This window comes from Molossus molossus, unplaced genomic scaffold (assembly GCF_014108415.1).
Source record: "Molossus molossus isolate mMolMol1 unplaced genomic scaffold, mMolMol1.p scaffold_m16_p_1, whole genome shotgun sequence".
Taxonomy (NCBI): domain Eukaryota; kingdom Metazoa; phylum Chordata; class Mammalia; order Chiroptera; family Molossidae; genus Molossus; species Molossus molossus.
The window spans coordinates 28,840,441-28,859,049 of NW_023425344.1; the positions used below are offsets into that span (position 1 = coordinate 28,840,441).

The window sequence follows — 18,609 nt, forward strand, 5'->3', positions numbered from 1 at the left end:
AGTTTGCTAAGGTTCTCACTAAGTTCACTGAGCATCCTTATAAGCAGTGTTTTGAACTCAACATCTGTTAGGTTGCTTATCTCCATTTTGCTTAATTCTTTTCCTGGAGTTCTATTCTGTTCTTTCACCTGGGACCTGTTTCTTTGTCTCTTCATTATGGCTCTCTCCCTATGTATTACTTAACAAGAGGTATGGGGCTAGCTGAGACCAAGTGCTGTCTGAAAGAATTTAGGAAAACCTGAAGCAGGATCCAAGACAGGCCAATCCTATGGTAAAGCAACGGGCAACAGCTTGGGTGGGCCTGAAAGTTGGGTGGGGCAAGGCCTCAGGGAATCACTGGAGCAGTGAAAACAGTGTGAACCAGGTTGTTGGAGTCCCAGATATGGCGCCTCTCTGCCGCCCCAGGGAAGGGCTAACCAAAGGAACAAAGGCCTCTGACAGCATGTCTGTCCAGGAGAAAGCCCCCTCCACAGCCCTCGCTCCAATGCCAAACAGCTCAGTTCTTTCCTGTGTGGCTCTGGCACCCCTCAAGCTGCTTCCCCTCTAAACTTAGAGGGAGCAAGTCCAAGTAAGTCCATGCGTGGGGCCTTTAAGAGGAGCTGCATGGGGCTCCAGCCGCCTCAGCCTCCCTGAGCCTCAGTTCTTGCTGGTTTTTCTAGCCAGAAGTGATGGGGACTTCTCTACCTGGCACTGGCACCCTGAGCTGGGTGCCTGGTGTGGGACGGGGACCCCTCAGTCCTCAGGGAGGACCTTCCCAGCTGAAGGATCTCTCCTGATTTTTATCCGCCACACGTGTGTGTGGGACCAGACTGTTGCACCTCTGCTCCTCCTACCAATCTCAATGCGGCTGCTTCTTTAATTTTGTCGTTGTAGGACTTCCATTCAGCTTGATTTCAGGTGGCTTTGAATGATGGTTGTTCTGTAATTTAGTTGTAACTTTGATGTCCAAAATGACTTTCTTAAGCAAAGTTTTTCTCAAGCGATGTGACAATAATGCAGATTAGTGCTGCCTTTTAGTAAGTACAATTGACTAGCCAACGTGATGAATTTTTTTCAATAAATCTATCTCTTAAATGTCAAACACTAGAGTAAGGGGAAGTTTTATTCTACTTGCTAGTGACTACTTTAGTAGCTTAGTGATGATTTCAAATGGTGTGACATTTCACATCTATATATTTAACTACTGAAATAAAAATAAGTGAGAACTCACCCCACTTTTTAAAATTTTAAATAAATTCCTTGAGTGAGGTTAGAATATGACTTCAGTGATGGTAATTATTTTTTGGGTGCAAAAATAATGTAAAACTATATTATTAATCTATCCCAAAGTGTAAAATTATCTCATTAAGATATTACATAACACATTAATACAAATGCATATATATCTTAATAATTAAAACAGTGGACAAATATTAGAGATTTTGCACCAACAATTTATCAGTGACTTTCTAAAAAAAAACCTCAAAGACTACTCTTAATTTTTATTTCTCTTCATCCTAGCTAGAAAAAGCAACCAACAGCAAAGTAACTGATTAAGAATAATTACTTGAAAAATTTCACTCTATCCCAAATAATGTAATAGTAACTTTTTTTTTTTTTGAGAAACATCATTGTGAGAGCAGAACATAGACTGGTTGCCTCCTGCACGCTCTCTACTGGGGATGGAGCCTGGGCATGTGTCCTGACTAGGAATCGAAACAGCAACCTTTTGGTGCACGGGACAATGACCAACCAACTGAGCCACACCAGACAGGGCAATACAGTAACTGTTTTATAATGCTTTAACATTTGGGGAATCAGAGTAAATGTCAGCCCCACCCCCCCTCACATGCCATGAAAAATGTCTTAAATGTAAAACGTGGCAAATTTCATGGTAACTATAGCCAAGACTGCTAAGTAGCACAACTCCAGGGTACTCCTGAAACATATGAGAATAACACTTTGTGGACCTATGCAGTGGACAGTATATATAGTTGCATGCAGTGACCCAGTATAGGGTAAAATCAAACAAATTGTAACCTGTGACTCTTAACTATTAAAAGCTGTAGCTATATGATTCAGAGATGTAACTACAGAAAAATCACCGTTGTAGTAACTTCCTAGGCTATCTACTCAGCACATACTGGTAACTCCAAAAGGAGACACCCTAATTATATAGATAGTACCTAAACTACTCCGAATCTCAGTTTTTTCATTCATGATGAGATAAGTAATACTGGTACAATCTAGGGTTACAGGTAGCAAATAAGAACACGGGATGGCACCTTTTGTAAGACAATAAACACATATTCCATTATTACTATTATCTAGACACAGTATCAGTTCAGTAAAAAGTCTAAAAAGAACTGAGAATTTATCTAGGAACATAGAAAAAGAAAAATCAATGGCTTTGGGTTTTTTATATATGGTATTAAAACAGACCATATAGAAAAAACATTAACTCCCTATAGTGTTAATTAAAAAAAAAAGAAAAAGAAATTAGGAGTAATTGGGGACTGGGGTAAACTGAAAAGCTCATAATTCATTTAAGAAGTCATTACTGCTCAGTTTTAGCCGTTTTGTTGTCATGTAGAAATAAGGACCCAATGTTGTCAAATCATCTAGTTTTTTTTAAATCCTCATCCAAGGATATTTTTTCCAATGATTTTTTTAAATGGAAAGTGGAGGGGGGGGGGGGAAGGAGACAGAAATATTAATGTGAGAGACATTAATTGGTTGCCTCCCACATGTGCCCCAACCAAGTTTGGGGATCAAACCTGCAACCCAGGTACGCGCCCTTGATTGGGAATTGAACCTGGGACCCTTCAGTCCCAGGGCTTATGCTCTAACCACTGATCCACACCAGCCAGGACTCATCTGAGTTTTAAAAAAATTGTTGACACTATTATAGATGTCTCCCATTAAAGAAAATGAACTTAAAATTTTTTTTTCCCATTGATTTTTTATTTTTTTAGAGAGAGTGGAAAGGAGTGAGGTAGAAAGAGAGAAACATTGATGTTGAGAGAGACACATTGCTTGATTGCCTCCAGCACAGCCTTGGTCAGGGCTGGAGAAACCTGCAACCCAGGCACATGCCCTTGACTGGAATTGAACCAGGGAACCTTCAGTCCCAGGGCTGATACTCTAACTGCTGAGCCAAACTGGCCAGGGCACATCTGAACTTTTAAACAAAAGTTAACTTTTAAATTTATTCATACATTTAATGTTAGTAACTAAAGAGAGGAGTCTTTGTTATAAGATTTTTAAAAATCTATCAAATAAGCCCTGGCTGGTTTGGCTCAGCGGTTGGAGCGTCCGCCTGCGGTCCAGAGAGACCCGGGTTCAGTTCCCACTAAGGGCATGTACCTCGGTTGCAGTTTGTCCCCGGCCCTGGTTGGTCATGCGGGTGGCAGCCACTCAATATGTCCCTTTCATATCGATGTTTCCCTCTCTCTCCCTCCCACTCTATCTGTACAAAAAATGGAAAAATGTCCTCGGGTGAGGATAAAAAAAAAAAAAATCTATCAAATAAAACTTATTTTCAGGCTGGATTCAGCATATTAGAAACCTCTACTTTAGGTTTACTGAACCTACAGAAGAATGGGGTATGAGCAACCACTATAGCTTAGCTTCCCTCAGTTGACATTTAAGTCCATACATGGAAATCTAAAAGTTAGTTTCTAAAGCCTTCCTACTATCTATCATGGCAATCTTGCTTAAGAATTAAAGAGGCTTGCCCTGGCCGGTTTGGCTCAGCGGTTAGAGCGTCCGCCTGCGGTCCGGAGAGACCCGGGTTCGGTTCCCGCTAAGGGCATGTACCTCGGTTGCAGTTTGTCCCCGGCCCTGGTTGGTCGTGCGGGTGGCAGCCACTCGATGCGTCCCTTTCACATCGATGTTTCCCTCTCTCTCTCTCCCACTCTATCTGTACAAAAAATGGAAAAAAGTCCTCGGGTGAGGATAAAAAAAAAAAAGAATTAAAGAGGCTTGATTTTTCACATTCAGACTCTATGACTAGATGCTTTATACCTAGAAATAATTTGTCATGGAAACATCTTTATGCTGTTGTTAAAATAAACTCTTAATAAACAAATAAGACCATATTCTCTATATAACATTTTCCACACAACAAAGTTTCTTAGAAGCCTGGTACACCAATGTCCTTTATACTAAATAACAAATGCTTATAATAAAGACAGTTTGGACAATTCTTAATTATGTATACATGTCTTAACAGTCTAAAATACAAAGTTCTAATCCCAAATCTGTTTTAACTAGGCAAAAGATTTCATCTTACGTTTGTTATCTCAAAAATAAAAACTGTAATGTTGGTCCTAACTATACCATAGCTTAAAAATCAAGTAAGATATTTGATATAAAAAGCCTTTCAAAAAGTCCAGAATATTAAGCAAATGTAAGGTGTTATCTTGTGTAAACTAGAATAGAAGATCGAGTGTCAAATTCTTCATATTTTTAGAGGAGTTAGATATTTAACAAGGTAAGTTATAATTTTGCAATATATATTCTCCTGTGACCCAGATAAGAGATACCGTTTTACTCAAATGATTACAAAATGTATACCTTAACTAAATATAAAAAGGTAAACTGAACTCATATTTTACAACTAAAGAAAAACTAAGTCATATATATTTTTCTCTTAGAGCTTAAAGGGCTTAAAAATTATAATCAGTCCTACCTTCAGTTTGAATTCCAGCTGTGGCATGACAGATAATAATAAATGAGGATCTATAGCAAAAAGTTCCTGAATCAGATCAAACACATGTTCTGACAAATCACTTACTGATGATCTTCCCAGCACCAGGACTTGATTGAAAAACTATAGGAGATATTAAAACAAAAATAAAATATCCATTTCATTAAAAAACTTGGATAGGTTTTTTTAATAAACATGGTTTAAAAAACTATATAATTAGGCATTGCATATACAACTGAAGGGGATGAAAGAGAACAGATGTTTCAGTTAATATATGATAGGACAATCACCAAAACAGATGAAATAAACCTCTAAACATCAAATTATGAATATCATATGGAAGAGAAAGGTAAAAAAGAACTGAGTTGTTAGCTTTCTTTTAATATAGGATGACATTTCTAGGAATCTTAATTTTCATTAAAACAAAAAACTTAGTTTACATAATTCATCACAGGAAATTTTATAGAGATTCCTAATAGCAAAGTCTTAATTAATCTTTGTTATTTTTATTTGAATGTGACTAATTTTTCCATGACTTTAGTAATAAAGAGTATTTAAAGATGGGGATGAGTTGTTTTTTTAAATATTCAGAGAAAGTCAAATATATTGTGAGGCAGAGGACAAAGAGAAGAAAAAGCTGATGATATAAAAGCTAAATGTTAAAAGAATGTTAGAAAAAAACAAAGAGAATATAGTATCAAGAGTACAATTAAATGACACTTCCATTCCCTGTCAACCCACATACACACTCAGAAAAAAATATTACATTTAAAAATGCCAAAGAGGCAATTGTATGCAACCGATACAAGCATGTATTTTTCTGGTAGTATTATTAAAAGATATTTATTTTGAAAAGCAATATAAATTAGTTCTAAATAGATGAAGCTGTTTAAAGGCTAAATAAACCTATATGTGAAAGATTCTAATACATTAGCACACGGATTACGAATTACACAATTAAGGAATAAACAAAGACAGAAATACATACATTGGCAATGCATGCCTCAATAGTCTGGACTGTCCTTTTCAATAGGACTTTTGCAAGGTCAAAGGACTGTTTATTTAAGTTCTGAAACACAATACAAATATGCAAAGTTACAAATGATTTTGTGAATTTATGATAGCACCATTAAAACACTACAATCTTCAAATCTACAAAATATAAAGCAAAACATATAATGGAATCCCATTCAAGATTCTACCTAATATCCTCTAGTCTAGTCAAGTGGTCTAAGATACAGAATTTGGAAATAGCACAATGATGAATCAAAAACTAAAATAATACATTAATTAGCCACAGACTATGTTAAGTTTAGTTTTACTAAACTAAAAAAATCGACCTAAGACTTTTTGGTTTTGCTTGTTCACCAACTTGAACTGGCAATTAGACTCATGTATCCTAAACACACACACACACACACCCCGCCCTCTCCTACCCACAATCTCAGTATTTCACTGTCTAATCAACATGTGCTCTGAGGAAGAATAGCCTAAAGTTTTCCAAGTAAAATTGTCAATAATTATATTTATTTATTTATTCATTTATTTTTGTTCTTATAGAGGGGAGGGAGAGAGAGAGAGAGAAACATCAATGTAAAAGGGACACATTGAGTGGCTGCCACCTGCACGACCCAATCAGGGCCAGGGACAAACTGCAACAGAGGTACATGCCCTTAGCGGGAACCGGGTCTTTCTGGACTGCAGGCCGATACTCTAACCACTGAGCCAAACTGGCCAGGGCAATAATTACATTTTTAAATGCTGAGTACTGTGTTTGCTCTTCAAGATTCCTAATGAACTATAACATATTAAAGGATCTAAAAAGACTAGAAAAAATTCTTGTTTTGGATAGTACCTATTAACATCTCTATACTCTGAAGTTTTGGACCAAACTGAGATGAATTCTCCATCATTTTGCACCTCGTCCAAAAAGAGACTAGGAAGCCTATACTCTAGGTCAGTAGTCAGCAAACTTTTTATGCTAAGAGCTAGATGGTAAACATTCTAGGCTTTGTGAGACATATGGTAAATGCTGCAACTATTCAACTCTGCACCCATAGACAAAATAAAAATAAATTAGCATAACTGTACTCAAATAAAACTTTATTTGTACAAATAGACAGTGGGTCGGATTTCTGACCCTTGCTTCAGGCTTTTATTCCACTGACAAAAAGATAAGAGTAGCTAATGAAGGCAACCTTTGTATTTCTTAAAAGGCTATATTATTTTCTACTCATAAAAATACTAACTAGAATAATCACCAAATGCACTATGTACTCTTCCCAAAGTTTTCCCTCTTATTCTGCCTGACCTATACTACCCCCTTTGCCATAATATCAAAAATTTGACCAATTAGAGATTCATTTAAATCAATAAAATGCAAATAATATTTAGAGAATCAGGGCGTCAAGAGAGGAAGAACTTATAATTAATTACATCTAATATCTGATAACAGGTCACGGAACCATTAGAGGAAAAGAGTAGGAGGGTAAATATCAATAGTGGGGTAGGCCTAACTACAGCCTAGTGGTGGAGCTTGTGGGGGGCTAAATTCTTCACTTTCTTAGGATCAAGCATAGCAGAGAAAAACAGAAAAAGGAAACAGGAAAGAATACACAGCTCTGAAGCATCCTTTCCCCTTAACATTAAATGTTAATAACTAACGTTAATAACTATGATTAACATTAACCATAGTTCCTGCTTCCGCCCAAATCTTTTTCTGAAAAGTGCCTAAGAAAAATGTAGGGTATGGATTCTGAGAAGAAATACAAGTTCTATGCTCCACACCAATGTTACAAAGGAGAAAATACATTTTCTTTTATTAAAAAAAGCACACCAAAACAATAACAAACTAACCAAGAAAGTACTCTAACCCTTTATAATTCCCAAGTTAGATATGAGTTGTAGTTTGAAATATTTGTAATTTTCCAGAAAATAGGTAGCACTTAATTGAAGGAAAATGTTCCACAATATGTTAATCAATGTATCTTTTAAAAACAATAATAGCTATAAGTCTGATGTGTGTTACTCCATTTTATTTGGACTGAAGAATGATAGTAGAAGTAATTATGTTGGATTGCAAATGGTGAAAATAGTTATTTTTAATATGTGTAGTACTACCTTTAAATATTAACCTTTAATATTTTCATATATACAGACCTTATGTGCAGGAATGAGGTTAATAAGAATGGAGTCCAATAATTCTTGAGTAACTCCATCACCTTCCATGATGATAGAACTCATCAAGTCTAGCATATGCATTTGTACCTTCTTATTGTGGCTATTGCTAAAAAAAGAAACAAGAAAAAATCTAGGCACACAAAAAGAAAATTAAAACTTCTCAGTTTAAAACAACTATGTCAGATATATAAGGATTTTAAGTCGAGGGAACCATGCCAATAATGGCAAAGAAATTTTGGCTGCTCTATTTACTTTCGTCTTCTGTTGACTATTACAATAGTCATAAGGTACTGTTGTTAAGTATTTTATAAAAACAAAGACCTTTAAAATGAATTAAGTTTTTACACAATTAAGATTCAAGCAGTGAGTTAAATTAAAAAACAAAAATGTCAACTAGAAAGAAAAACCGTCTTTGCTTACACGGCCCCAGATTTTAAAATATGATAAAATTTGAAGTATGAAAACAAAAAAAAAATGACAAGATAATGAACGTAGACAGTTTTCCGTCCTTTTAGATCTTAATACATTCCTCCCAAATAAAACTATAAACATACACAAAAAAAGCCTAAACCATATATAGTACATATAAGTTATGCTACATATATTTGCCACTAGAAGTTTTAGTTCACCAATACTGAAAATCAAAAGTCTGATATAAGCCTGACCAGAGTGGCTCAGTGGTTGAGCATCGACCCATGCACCAAGAGGTCGCTGGTTCAATTCCAGGTCAGGGCACATGCCCAGATTATAGGCCTGATCCCCAGTTGGGGGCATGCAGGGGCGGCCAATCGATGTTCTCTCTCATTGATGTTTCTATCTCTCCCTTCCTCTCTCTCTAAAAATCAATAAAGAAAAAAAAAGTCTGATATAAAACGTTTACTAGAATTTATGACTAGAATGTTCTAAAAATGTCATCTTGGTATCTTTTAAAGAATTTCAAACAAACAAAAAAATTCAACAAAGTAATAAAGCCAAGAATCAGTTTTGGTCCTGTTTCCTTAAACCAATGAAGAGTTAACTGTAGTCCTCAATAAATATGCCTACTGCTGATACAAACTTACCTAAAGAGCTTGGCTAGACAACTGTTATAAACTAGGACATCTAGGCTTCTCTCCTTATGACTGCATCTTAACTAAAGACTTGACCTGTCCATGTTCACACTTGTCAGAATATATATGCAAAGACATATCAAGTGAAATGTTATAATTTACTTATACTGCTATAGATACAGGAAAGTTTAAATCAAGACCAAACTAAATTTTAATATAATTTATGTTATCTCTCAGCTATATTTAAAATCTTTTTTACTTAGTGGTAAAATGCAAAGATGAAAAATTTTAAAGTTGGTGGAAAAACTGTCATGTCGTTAGATACACAATTCTCTAACTTTTAGAAAGATACTCCTTTTGCATGCCTTCCAAAATATCTTCATGCTAAGTATTCTAAGAAAAACATTTCCTTATAACTCTAAAAGATGTTAATGTATATGCACAGCAAGAAAAAACACAGAAATGTTTAAAAAATAACTTACTTGATCACTGAGAAGAGAGTCCTAAAAAGCTGAATAAAAATTTCATTGCAATCTTCCAATTCGAAGCAGATGTTATATGATTTAACCCAAGCTAAATTCTTAAAAAAAAAAAAAAATTATTCACACACACAGAATAGTCACACAAAAGCAAATTCATTAATAAAATTTAATTTTTAGAATTAAAACATTTATTTAAAGCTTATAAAAGTCAAACATGTAAAATTACAGTTGTTCAAGTAGTCATGTATTCTAACCTTTGAAAAGACATAAATCTGCTGGCATTAACTTTCTTTAATTGAAAATACTAAATTGTTAGTATATATAACATATAAAATGTAAAAAGCAGTGAAAATCAATTCTACTTAATCCCTTTTTGGATTAGAAAAAAGTAAAAACAGAAGAATGAAAATATAAAGTTTCGAATAATATAACAGTTTTCCCAGTGAAATATACTTTATCTTTTCAGGACGCGAGGAGCAAATAAAATAAAATAAAAGACATTTTATTAAGTGAGCTTTCTATAAAACAAAAGATTCATTTTACATTATTAAGTTACTATTAAGAATTTTCTACTATGTGAAAATAGGGTGACATTTTTAAAATAAAAAATTTTTTTACCTCTAATAAATAAAAGTATCTATTAAACTGCGGACTCTTTGTATCCTCCAAACCTTTTAATTGTCTGGTAATAAACAAAAATATGTCCTGTTAAAAAAAAGATAAATTAATTTAGACAAAAATACTTTTTCTTTCACAATACACAAGTTTTGTGTGTGTGAGTGTGTGTGTCTACACACACATATACATATATATTTTTTATCTCTTACAAAGTACAATAAAAGAAAATTTTCCTTTAGCCAAATGACTTTGGGCTGGCCTATTCAAAATAATTGGAAAAGAGCAAATCATATAAAATTACATCCGTTAGAAGCAAACATAAAGAGCAGGATTTGATGAGCTCTAGCAAGACCTATGCCTCTATTCAGGCTGGCGCTCACTAAGGAGTAGGCCATGTTCAGTTTGAGCACTAAGATCATAAAGCCCAACAGCAAGAAGCCAGACAAGTTAGAGTATGGCATCTCCCAGGCTCTGCTGAAGCTGGAGATGAACTCGGATCTTAAGGCCCAGCCAGCTATGGGAGCTGAACATTGCAGCAGCCAAGGATACAGAAGTTGGTGACTGTTGCAAAGCTATTTATAATCTTTGTTCTGGTTCCTCAACTGATGTCTTTCCAGAAAATCCAAGACCAGCTGGTATCAAGTTGGAGAATAAGTTCAGTGGGAAGCACACTGTCTTTATTGCTCAGAGAAGAATTCTGCCTAAGCCAACTCGAAAAAGCTGTTCAAAGAATAAGCAAAACGTGTCCCAGGAGCTGCACTCTTGATGGCCATGCACAATGAGATTCTGGAGGGCAGTAAGCTCATAAAGGTTCACCTGGATAAAGTCCAGCAGAACAACATGGAGCACTAGGTTGAAACTTTCTGGTTTCTATAAGCAGCTCATGGACAAGGATGTTAATTTTGAATTCCCAGAGTTTCAGTTGTAAACAAATATGACTAAATAAAATAGCATTCCCAGTTAAAGAACCAAAAATAAAGATTATTACTGCTACAAATCTTTAGGCTTTCTCATTCTGACAGAACCTAGGTTCTATGTCTTGTTACCCTTCTAAAACAGAATTAAAAATCTATTTACTATCTTCATTGTGCATCATGGCAGACAATTATTTTCATTTTAAGGACCTGGACACAAGTCTTTGCATTAGTATTTCCTACATGTAAATAATAGTTTTCAGTACCTACTTTTGAATTTGATGTGTGACTTCAAAGTTGTGTGGAACAAAAGCAATAACAGATTGGTCTAAAAGTTGTATTTTCAGGATGATAATGCTTCATTACTTAATAAGCTTTCTTTAGAAGTTTTAACCAAAAATAATATTAATATGGGACAAACTCATTTTAGAACTATTTAAAAGAAAGCAGTTGAAAGGATTAAAATTTGCCCAGAATAAAATTATTCAAAATATGAAATCAGCTCAAGATCAATTCAAAACAGGAGCTCCTCTGACATTTCAAACAAAGGCATCAGAACCACCAAGATCAGCAGTTTTGCATGTAGAATAACTTGCAGAGAAAAACAGTCATCTGATTGTCTAAGTTCTGTGTGTTATACTGTTATTTTAAAAGATGTCGTTAATACACTATTTATCCCTTCAATTCAGCCATCTAGGCTTTGTAATGGATTATCCTTAAGATTAGGTATGAACAGACAGAGACTAGCTTTGATCTGTACTATTCAACGTCTCATAAAAATACCAGTCATGCACAGCTGGTATGGCTCACTAGTTGAGAATCAACCCATGCATCAAGAGGTTGCTGGTTCAATTCCCGGTCAGGGCACCTGCCCAGGTTGTGGGCCTGATCCCCAGTGGGGAGCATGCAGGAGGAGGCCAATTGATGTTCTCATCAATGTTTCTCTCTCTCTTTCCCTTTCTCTCTAAAATCAATAAAGAAAAAATATTTTCAAAAAAGAACCAGTCATTTTTGTAGATATTCAATGAAAAGTAACTGAATTTTAATAGTTTCTTTTGCAACTTATACTTTTAAAAATTTTTAAATGGATTCTTTTTAGAGAGAGAGAGAGAGGGAGAGAGAAAGAAACATTAATTTGTTGTTCCACCCATCCATGCACTCATCGGTTGTTTCTGGTATGTGCCCTGACTGGGGATCGAACCTGAAACATTAGCGTATCAGGGACGACACTCTAACCAACTGAGCACCCAGTCAGGGCTTATGATATAATCTTATTATGGCAAGATGAATAAATAATAGGAAAGCTATGTTCCTAAGGGTAAGATAAACTATAAAAGTAAATCAATTTTTTAAAGAATGTATTTACCTTAAGTTTATCATGGGAAGTATATGGAGCTTCTGGGGCATAGATTCGAAAGATGTCAGCCAAACAACATGCTACAAGGAGACGTACATCTTTATTGGGATTCCTGAGGAAAAATTCGGATGCAAGATGCAAGGCTAGTGGGAGATACTGCTGTTTTTCATCTTCTGAATCCTGATCCATATCCATAAAAGTTTTTACTACCATCTGTAAACATGTATAAAAAATATATAATCAACACCTGATATTTAGAGATCAGTAGAGGATACATATTTTTTAAAAATTATCATTGCAACATAAATAATCAATCAGTATCAGAAGATTCATAATCAGTTTTGTTAACCTTCATTTAAGAATCTGGGTAAAGATATGAGCATGAATAAGTATCAACTTCTGGATTACTCACAGACACATTATCTGCATTTGCACTAGATTTATGAAGAATATAAGACTCTCATTCACTTTACATCTAGTGCAGGTAAAAGGTTTTTGGCCTCGCCCTGGCTGGTTTGGCTCAGCGATCAGAGCGTTGGCCTGCAGTCCAGAGAGACCCGGGTTCAGTTCCCGTTGGGCACATGTGCCTCGGTTGCAGTTTGTCCCCGGCCCTGGTTGGGTCGTGTGGGTGGCAACCACTCGCTGTGTCTCTTTCAGGTCGATGCTTCTCTCTCTCTTTCCCTCCTACTCTATCTGAATAAAAATATGAAAAAATGTCCTCAGGTGAGGATTAAAAAAAAAAAAGTTTTTGGCTTCATGTGCAAATTCATTTGATATTTGCAGTATCACTGATTATGTTTATTTTAATTTTATTATCATAGTTGCCTTGACTTAGGCTCCTTAAAACTGCTATTTTATCTCACCCTTTAAGAGGTTTGCAATTCATGAGGAGGAGGGGTCAATGGGAGAAAAAAGGGGGGACATCTGTAAAACTTTCAACAAAAAAGATTAAAAAAATTGAAAAGAGGTTTGCAATTCACAATAGAAAGCCACATTTAAATATTTTTATGTAGTTGTACTTCTGATTAAAACCTTTAATTATAAAATAATCACTGTTGTTATTTATAGTTACAAAATTAACAAATACACATTTTAGAATTACTCTAAAACAAACAAAAAAGTATAATTTAAAAAACCACTAATTTCTCAACTTCAGAAAATAATCACTATTTACATTTATGTCTATTTTATGTTGGTTTGTTTTCTCTTAAAGATACAAATAACCAGCCCTGGCCAGTTTGGCTTAGGGATTAGAGCGTCGGCCTTCGGTCCAGAGAGATCCGGGTTTGGTTCCCGCCAAGGGCACGTACCTCGGTTGCAGTTTGTCCCCGGCCCTGGTCGGGGTCATGTGGGTGGCAACCACTCCATGTGTCCCTTTCATGTCGATGTTTCTCTCTCTCTCTCTCTCCCCCTCCCACTCTATCTGAACCAAAAAATGGAAAAATGTCCTCGGGTGAGGATAAAAAAAAAAAAAAAAAGATGCAAATAACCATACTATAATTCTTTACTCATTTATCAAATCATGATCATGTCCACATGCCTTCAAATTTCTTTAAATAAATCAGACTTCACTTAACCAGTCACCATCGTCAAACACTGAATCTGTACATCTATTTCTATTTTGCCAAGACATTTAATCAGAAGTATTGAATTTTATCAAATATTCTTTCTGTGCCTATTGAAGTGATCATTTTTCTACTAATTCTGTTAATAGAGTAAATGTCACTGATTGATTTCCTAATTTTAATCCAAGTTTGCATTTGTAAAATCTAATTCTAGTCCAAGTTTGCCTTCTAAAATAAAGCTGACTAGGTCATAACACTTTTTGTATATTGCTAGATGTGACTCACTATTATAAAGGGTGGGGGCAAAAGTAAGTTAACAGTTGTTTATATAAAAATACATTAATAAATAATAATACAAGAATAAACTCTGTGTTTCAGGTACTCATAACTGTAAACCTACTTTTGCCCCACTCTGTATTGTTTTAATTTTTGGCAATTATATTGATGAAATAAATTTATAGGAGTATTGAAGTTAAAGCTATACTTAAGGGAAATGTATAGCCTTATATATACTACAAAAGAAGAAGGAATAAAAAATGAGTGAGCTATATTTTCATTTCAAAAAGTTAAGAAAATAACCCTGGCTTGTATTGTCCAGTGGTTAGAGCACTGGGCTGAGGACCAAAGTGTCTTGGGTTTGATTCTGGTTAAAGGCACATACCTTGGTTATGGTTCAGTCCCCGGCCCTAGTCAGGGTCATGTGGAGGTGACCAATTGTGTCTTTCTCACATTGATGTGTCTGTCTGTCTCTATCTCTCCCTCCTCCCCTCCCTTTCACTCTATCTAAAGATAAATGGAAAAAAATATCCTTGGGTGAGAATTAAAAAAAAATTTAAGAAAATAACAAATTGAATAAAAAGAAGGTAAAATCAAAGAGGGAAAAATCGAGAACAGACATCAATGAATTGGAAAATAAACATACAAAAGAGAAAAACCAACAATGCCAAACACTGATTGTTGAAAAATTATAAAAAAGAGGACACATTAAAGATGTTCAAGCCTGGCCGGTGTGGCTCAGTGGTTGTGCATCAACCAACGCACCAAAAGGTCTCCGGTTCGAATCCCAGTCAGGGCACATGCTCAGGTTGTGGGCCAAATCCCCAGTGGGGAACATGCAGGAGGTGGCCAATTGATGTTCTTTCTCAATGATGTTTCTATCTCTCTCTCCCTCTCCTCTCCTCTCAAATCAGTAAAGAAAAAACAAAAAAAGATGCTCAACATTACTAATTGTTAAGCAAATGTAAATCAAAACCAATAAGATACCACCTCACACCTATTAGGATGGCTATTGTCAAAAAACAAAAAGTGTTGGCAAGAATATGAGAAATTAAAAAAAAGAAGACATATGATTACACATCCTAATAATAATACATGGGGGGAGGGGGGGGGACCTGTCACATGAAATAGAATATCTGACAAATCCTACTTCTATGAAAAGAAACCAAATCCAAAATTAAAGATCCCTTTCCACAAAGAAATCTCCAATGCCTGATAACTTCACCAATGAAAAATACTAAGCCCTGGCCAATATGGCTCAGCGGTTGGAGCGTCCATCTGCGGTCCAGAGAGACCCGGGTTCGGTTCCCGCTAAGGGCATGTACCTCGGTTGCAGTTTGTCCCCGGCCCTGGTTGGTCATGCGGGTGGCAGCCACTCGATGCGTCTCTTTCACATCGATGTTTCCCTCTCTCTTCCTCTCTCTCCCTCCCACTCTATCTGTACAAAAAATGGAAAAATGTCCTCAGGTGAGGATAAAAAAAAAAAATACTAAGACAACTACGTATAGATATGTATAGCTATTCTGCTCAAAATATCAAGCCCCTCCCTGCCACTCTGCTGTTGGAACTTTGTATCTTGGTTTAGTTACATAGTCTCAGTCTATCAGAATCTGTTTTTAAAATACAAACATCCCCATGACAGTTAATAGCTAGTAACCCTTGTATCTTGGTAACTTACTAACATTTTAGTAGAAATTGTTATCTAGTTGGAAACAAGAATGATACAGAAGATAAACACATGAAGTTTAGGAATCCTTAGAGAAGTAAAGAGTATGAAAATGAAAGTTTTGCCCTGGCCGGTTTGGCTCAGCGGTTAGAGCATCGGCCTGCGGTCCAGAGAGACCCGGGTTCGGTTCCCGCTAAGGGCACGTACGTCGGTTGCAGTTTGTCCCCGGCCCTGGTCGGTCGTGCGGGTGGCAGCCACTCGATGTGTCCCTTTCACATCGATGTCTCTCTCTCTCTCTCTCTCCCTCCCTCCCACTCTACCTAAAATAAAACAACAACAAAAACAACAACAACAAAAAAAGAAAATGAAAGTTTTGAAGAGATCAAATATACTTTGGTAGAACTAGCCTGGCCACCCGAAACCAATTTATGTAGAACCCTTCTACACAGACATAATTCATCTAACCTTAACCAACAAAACTCATATTTACAGATGAGTAAACTAAGAAACCGTTTAAATCCTCATGCAGGTTGACAAACGTCAAAGGAGAGAGCATGCAACCATAGAGATATTTGGATTTTATCTTACAGACAAGAAAGAGCCACTGAATTGTTTTCAGCAATAGCATAATATGGTCAGATTTGCATTTCATGAAGTCTTCTTCAGTTAACAGGTAGCCAATAAAGGAATGCCTCACAAGGTTGAGTGACCCATGAAAGCTAACACAGCAAGACTTTCAAGTCATTAGAGACATCTAACCAACTATTCTGAAGCAGTCAGAGCAAGTTCAGTGGGAGGTTAGAGATGAACTGAAATGGACAAATTGTACCCCTAAATGCCATAACTAAGGAGTTTTAAATAAAATTATATAGGATATGGGAGTTACAAAAAATGCCTTTTGTAAGTTGAAAAGATGAAAGATGTGTATTTGTCATCTATTGATATGTAACAAAATATCCCAAATAATAATAAACAATAATAAACATTTATTTACCACACAATTTCTGCAGAAAAGGAATTGGAGTGTGGTTAGCTGGGTGGTTTTGGCTTGGAATCTCTCATGAGATTGTATAATCAGTCAAGGTTATAGTTATCTGAAGGTTTGATTTGTTGAATTATGAATGAAAGGACTAGTTCAGACTATCTCTACATGTACACTAATCTTTCTTTTTATTTTTAATCCTCACTCAAGGATATTTTTCCACTGATTTTTTTTTTTTTTTTTATAGAGTAAAAGGGAAGGTGGGGGAAGGAGGGAAAAAAGGGAGGGAAAGAGAGTGCGAAAGGGAGAGAAGGACATCAACTGGTTGCCTCCTGCAGAATTCAAACTGGGGCCAATGATTCAAACCCCAAACTGAGGTATATGCCCTTGACTGAGAATCAAACCCTTGATTCTTTGGTCCGCGAGCTAGGGAAGCTCTAACTGCTGAGCCAGGACTGTGCATTAATCTTTCAACAACAACAAAAAAATCTGCTCATATGGGGTTAAAACATGTAAGTTTTGGAGTTCAACAAGCCCTACAATTTTTATATCAGTGGTGATTCACTCACTAAGTATACACACATGGACTGCAGGTAAGACTGAGCACTGAACTATTTGCCAAAATATACTACTTTTGCCCTAGTCAGTTTGGCTTAGCTGTTAAAAGCGTTGGCCCGTGGACCAAAGACTCCTGGGTTCGATTCCAGCCAAGGGCACGTACAGTACCTTGGTTGCAGTTCATCCCTGGCCCTGGTTGGGGTCATGCGGGTGGCAGCCAGTTGATGTGCCTCTCTCACATCGATGTTTCTCTCCCACCCCCACCCACTCTACCACAACAAAAATGTAAAGGTGTCTTTGGGTGAGGATGAAAAAAAAAATTCCTCTGGTGAGGATTAAACACACACACACACACAATTTTCTAGTTTCATATAATTTCTTGTAACACAAATTCTTTTATCTAATATACATTTGAGGTGAAACCTGAGAGAAACAGACAAAGCTGGGGCACAATTAACACACAAGCCATGAGAACTTTAAAATTGTAAAGTCTACCTAACACACATTCTAATTTTGGAGTTCAACACATTAGAGAACTTTTGGCCATAGAGCTCAAAGATCAAGCACCTTACTGACCCAATTCATAATATTATTGTTGTCTTTTTGTTGTACCTAGATTATAAATTGTTTAAAAGAACACTCCAGTATTCTTAAGAACCCAGATGGCTAATTTCAAGTGATTTAGCTTCATACTGAATACAATTGATAAAACTTACCTTCCATTGTTATCTCACCTAGTTTAGGCCTTTCTTATCTCGTACCTGATTTTAGTCTAATTCTTTTATTATTTTTAAATTTCCTTTATGGATTTTAGAGAGAGAGGAAGTGAGAGGGAGATAGAAACATTGATGAGAGAGAACATCGATTGGCTGCCTCCAGCATGTCCCCCACTGGGGATCGGGCTGCATGCACCAAGAGGTCACAGGTTCCACTCCCGGTCAGGACACATGTAGGCCTGATCCCCAGTGGGGGGCATGCAGAAGGTGGTCAATCGATGTTCTCTCTCATCGATGTTTCTCTCTCTCTAAAGAAAAAAAAATTACAAACAAAAAAACCCCCATCATAATCAGTTTATAACTTTATTTTTTATGGGTATATATGTATGCATATGTATGTATGTACAGGGTGGGGCAAAAGTAGGTTTGTAATTGTGAGTACACAAAACAGAGTTTATTCTTGTATTATCATTTATTAATATTATTGTATTGCCCTGGTCGGTTTGGCTCAGCGGTTAGAGCGTTGGCCTGTGGTCCAGAGAGACCAGGGTTCAGT

General features: G+C 36.2%; 1 protein-coding gene and 1 pseudogene across 7 annotated transcripts in view; one reads left to right on the forward strand and one right to left on the reverse strand.

Annotated features, from left to right (window-relative positions):
* PDS5A (PDS5 cohesin associated factor A) overlaps positions 1 to 18,609 on the reverse strand; it is a 143,925-nt gene that overhangs the window by 101,210 nt on the left and 24,106 nt on the right. For all 7 annotated transcript variants that reach the window (XR_004958848.1, XM_036255226.1, XM_036255216.1 and 4 more), the window contains exons 2-7: positions 12,300 to 12,503; positions 10,020 to 10,106; positions 9,402 to 9,499; positions 7,850 to 7,976; positions 5,679 to 5,759; positions 4,673 to 4,813 (exon numbers count right to left, since the gene is read on the reverse strand). Coding sequence is in view for 6 of the 7 variants with exons in the window: in XM_036255226.1 (XP_036111119.1) it covers positions 4,673 to 4,813; positions 5,679 to 5,759; positions 7,850 to 7,976; positions 9,402 to 9,499; positions 10,020 to 10,106; positions 12,300 to 12,503 (738 nt within the window). In the remaining variant the exon portion in view is untranslated. The remainder of the gene's footprint in view (positions 1 to 4,672; positions 4,814 to 5,678; positions 5,760 to 7,849; positions 7,977 to 9,401; positions 9,500 to 10,019; positions 10,107 to 12,299; positions 12,504 to 18,609) is intronic.
* Positions 10,413 to 10,947, forward strand: LOC118626046 (annotated as a pseudogene).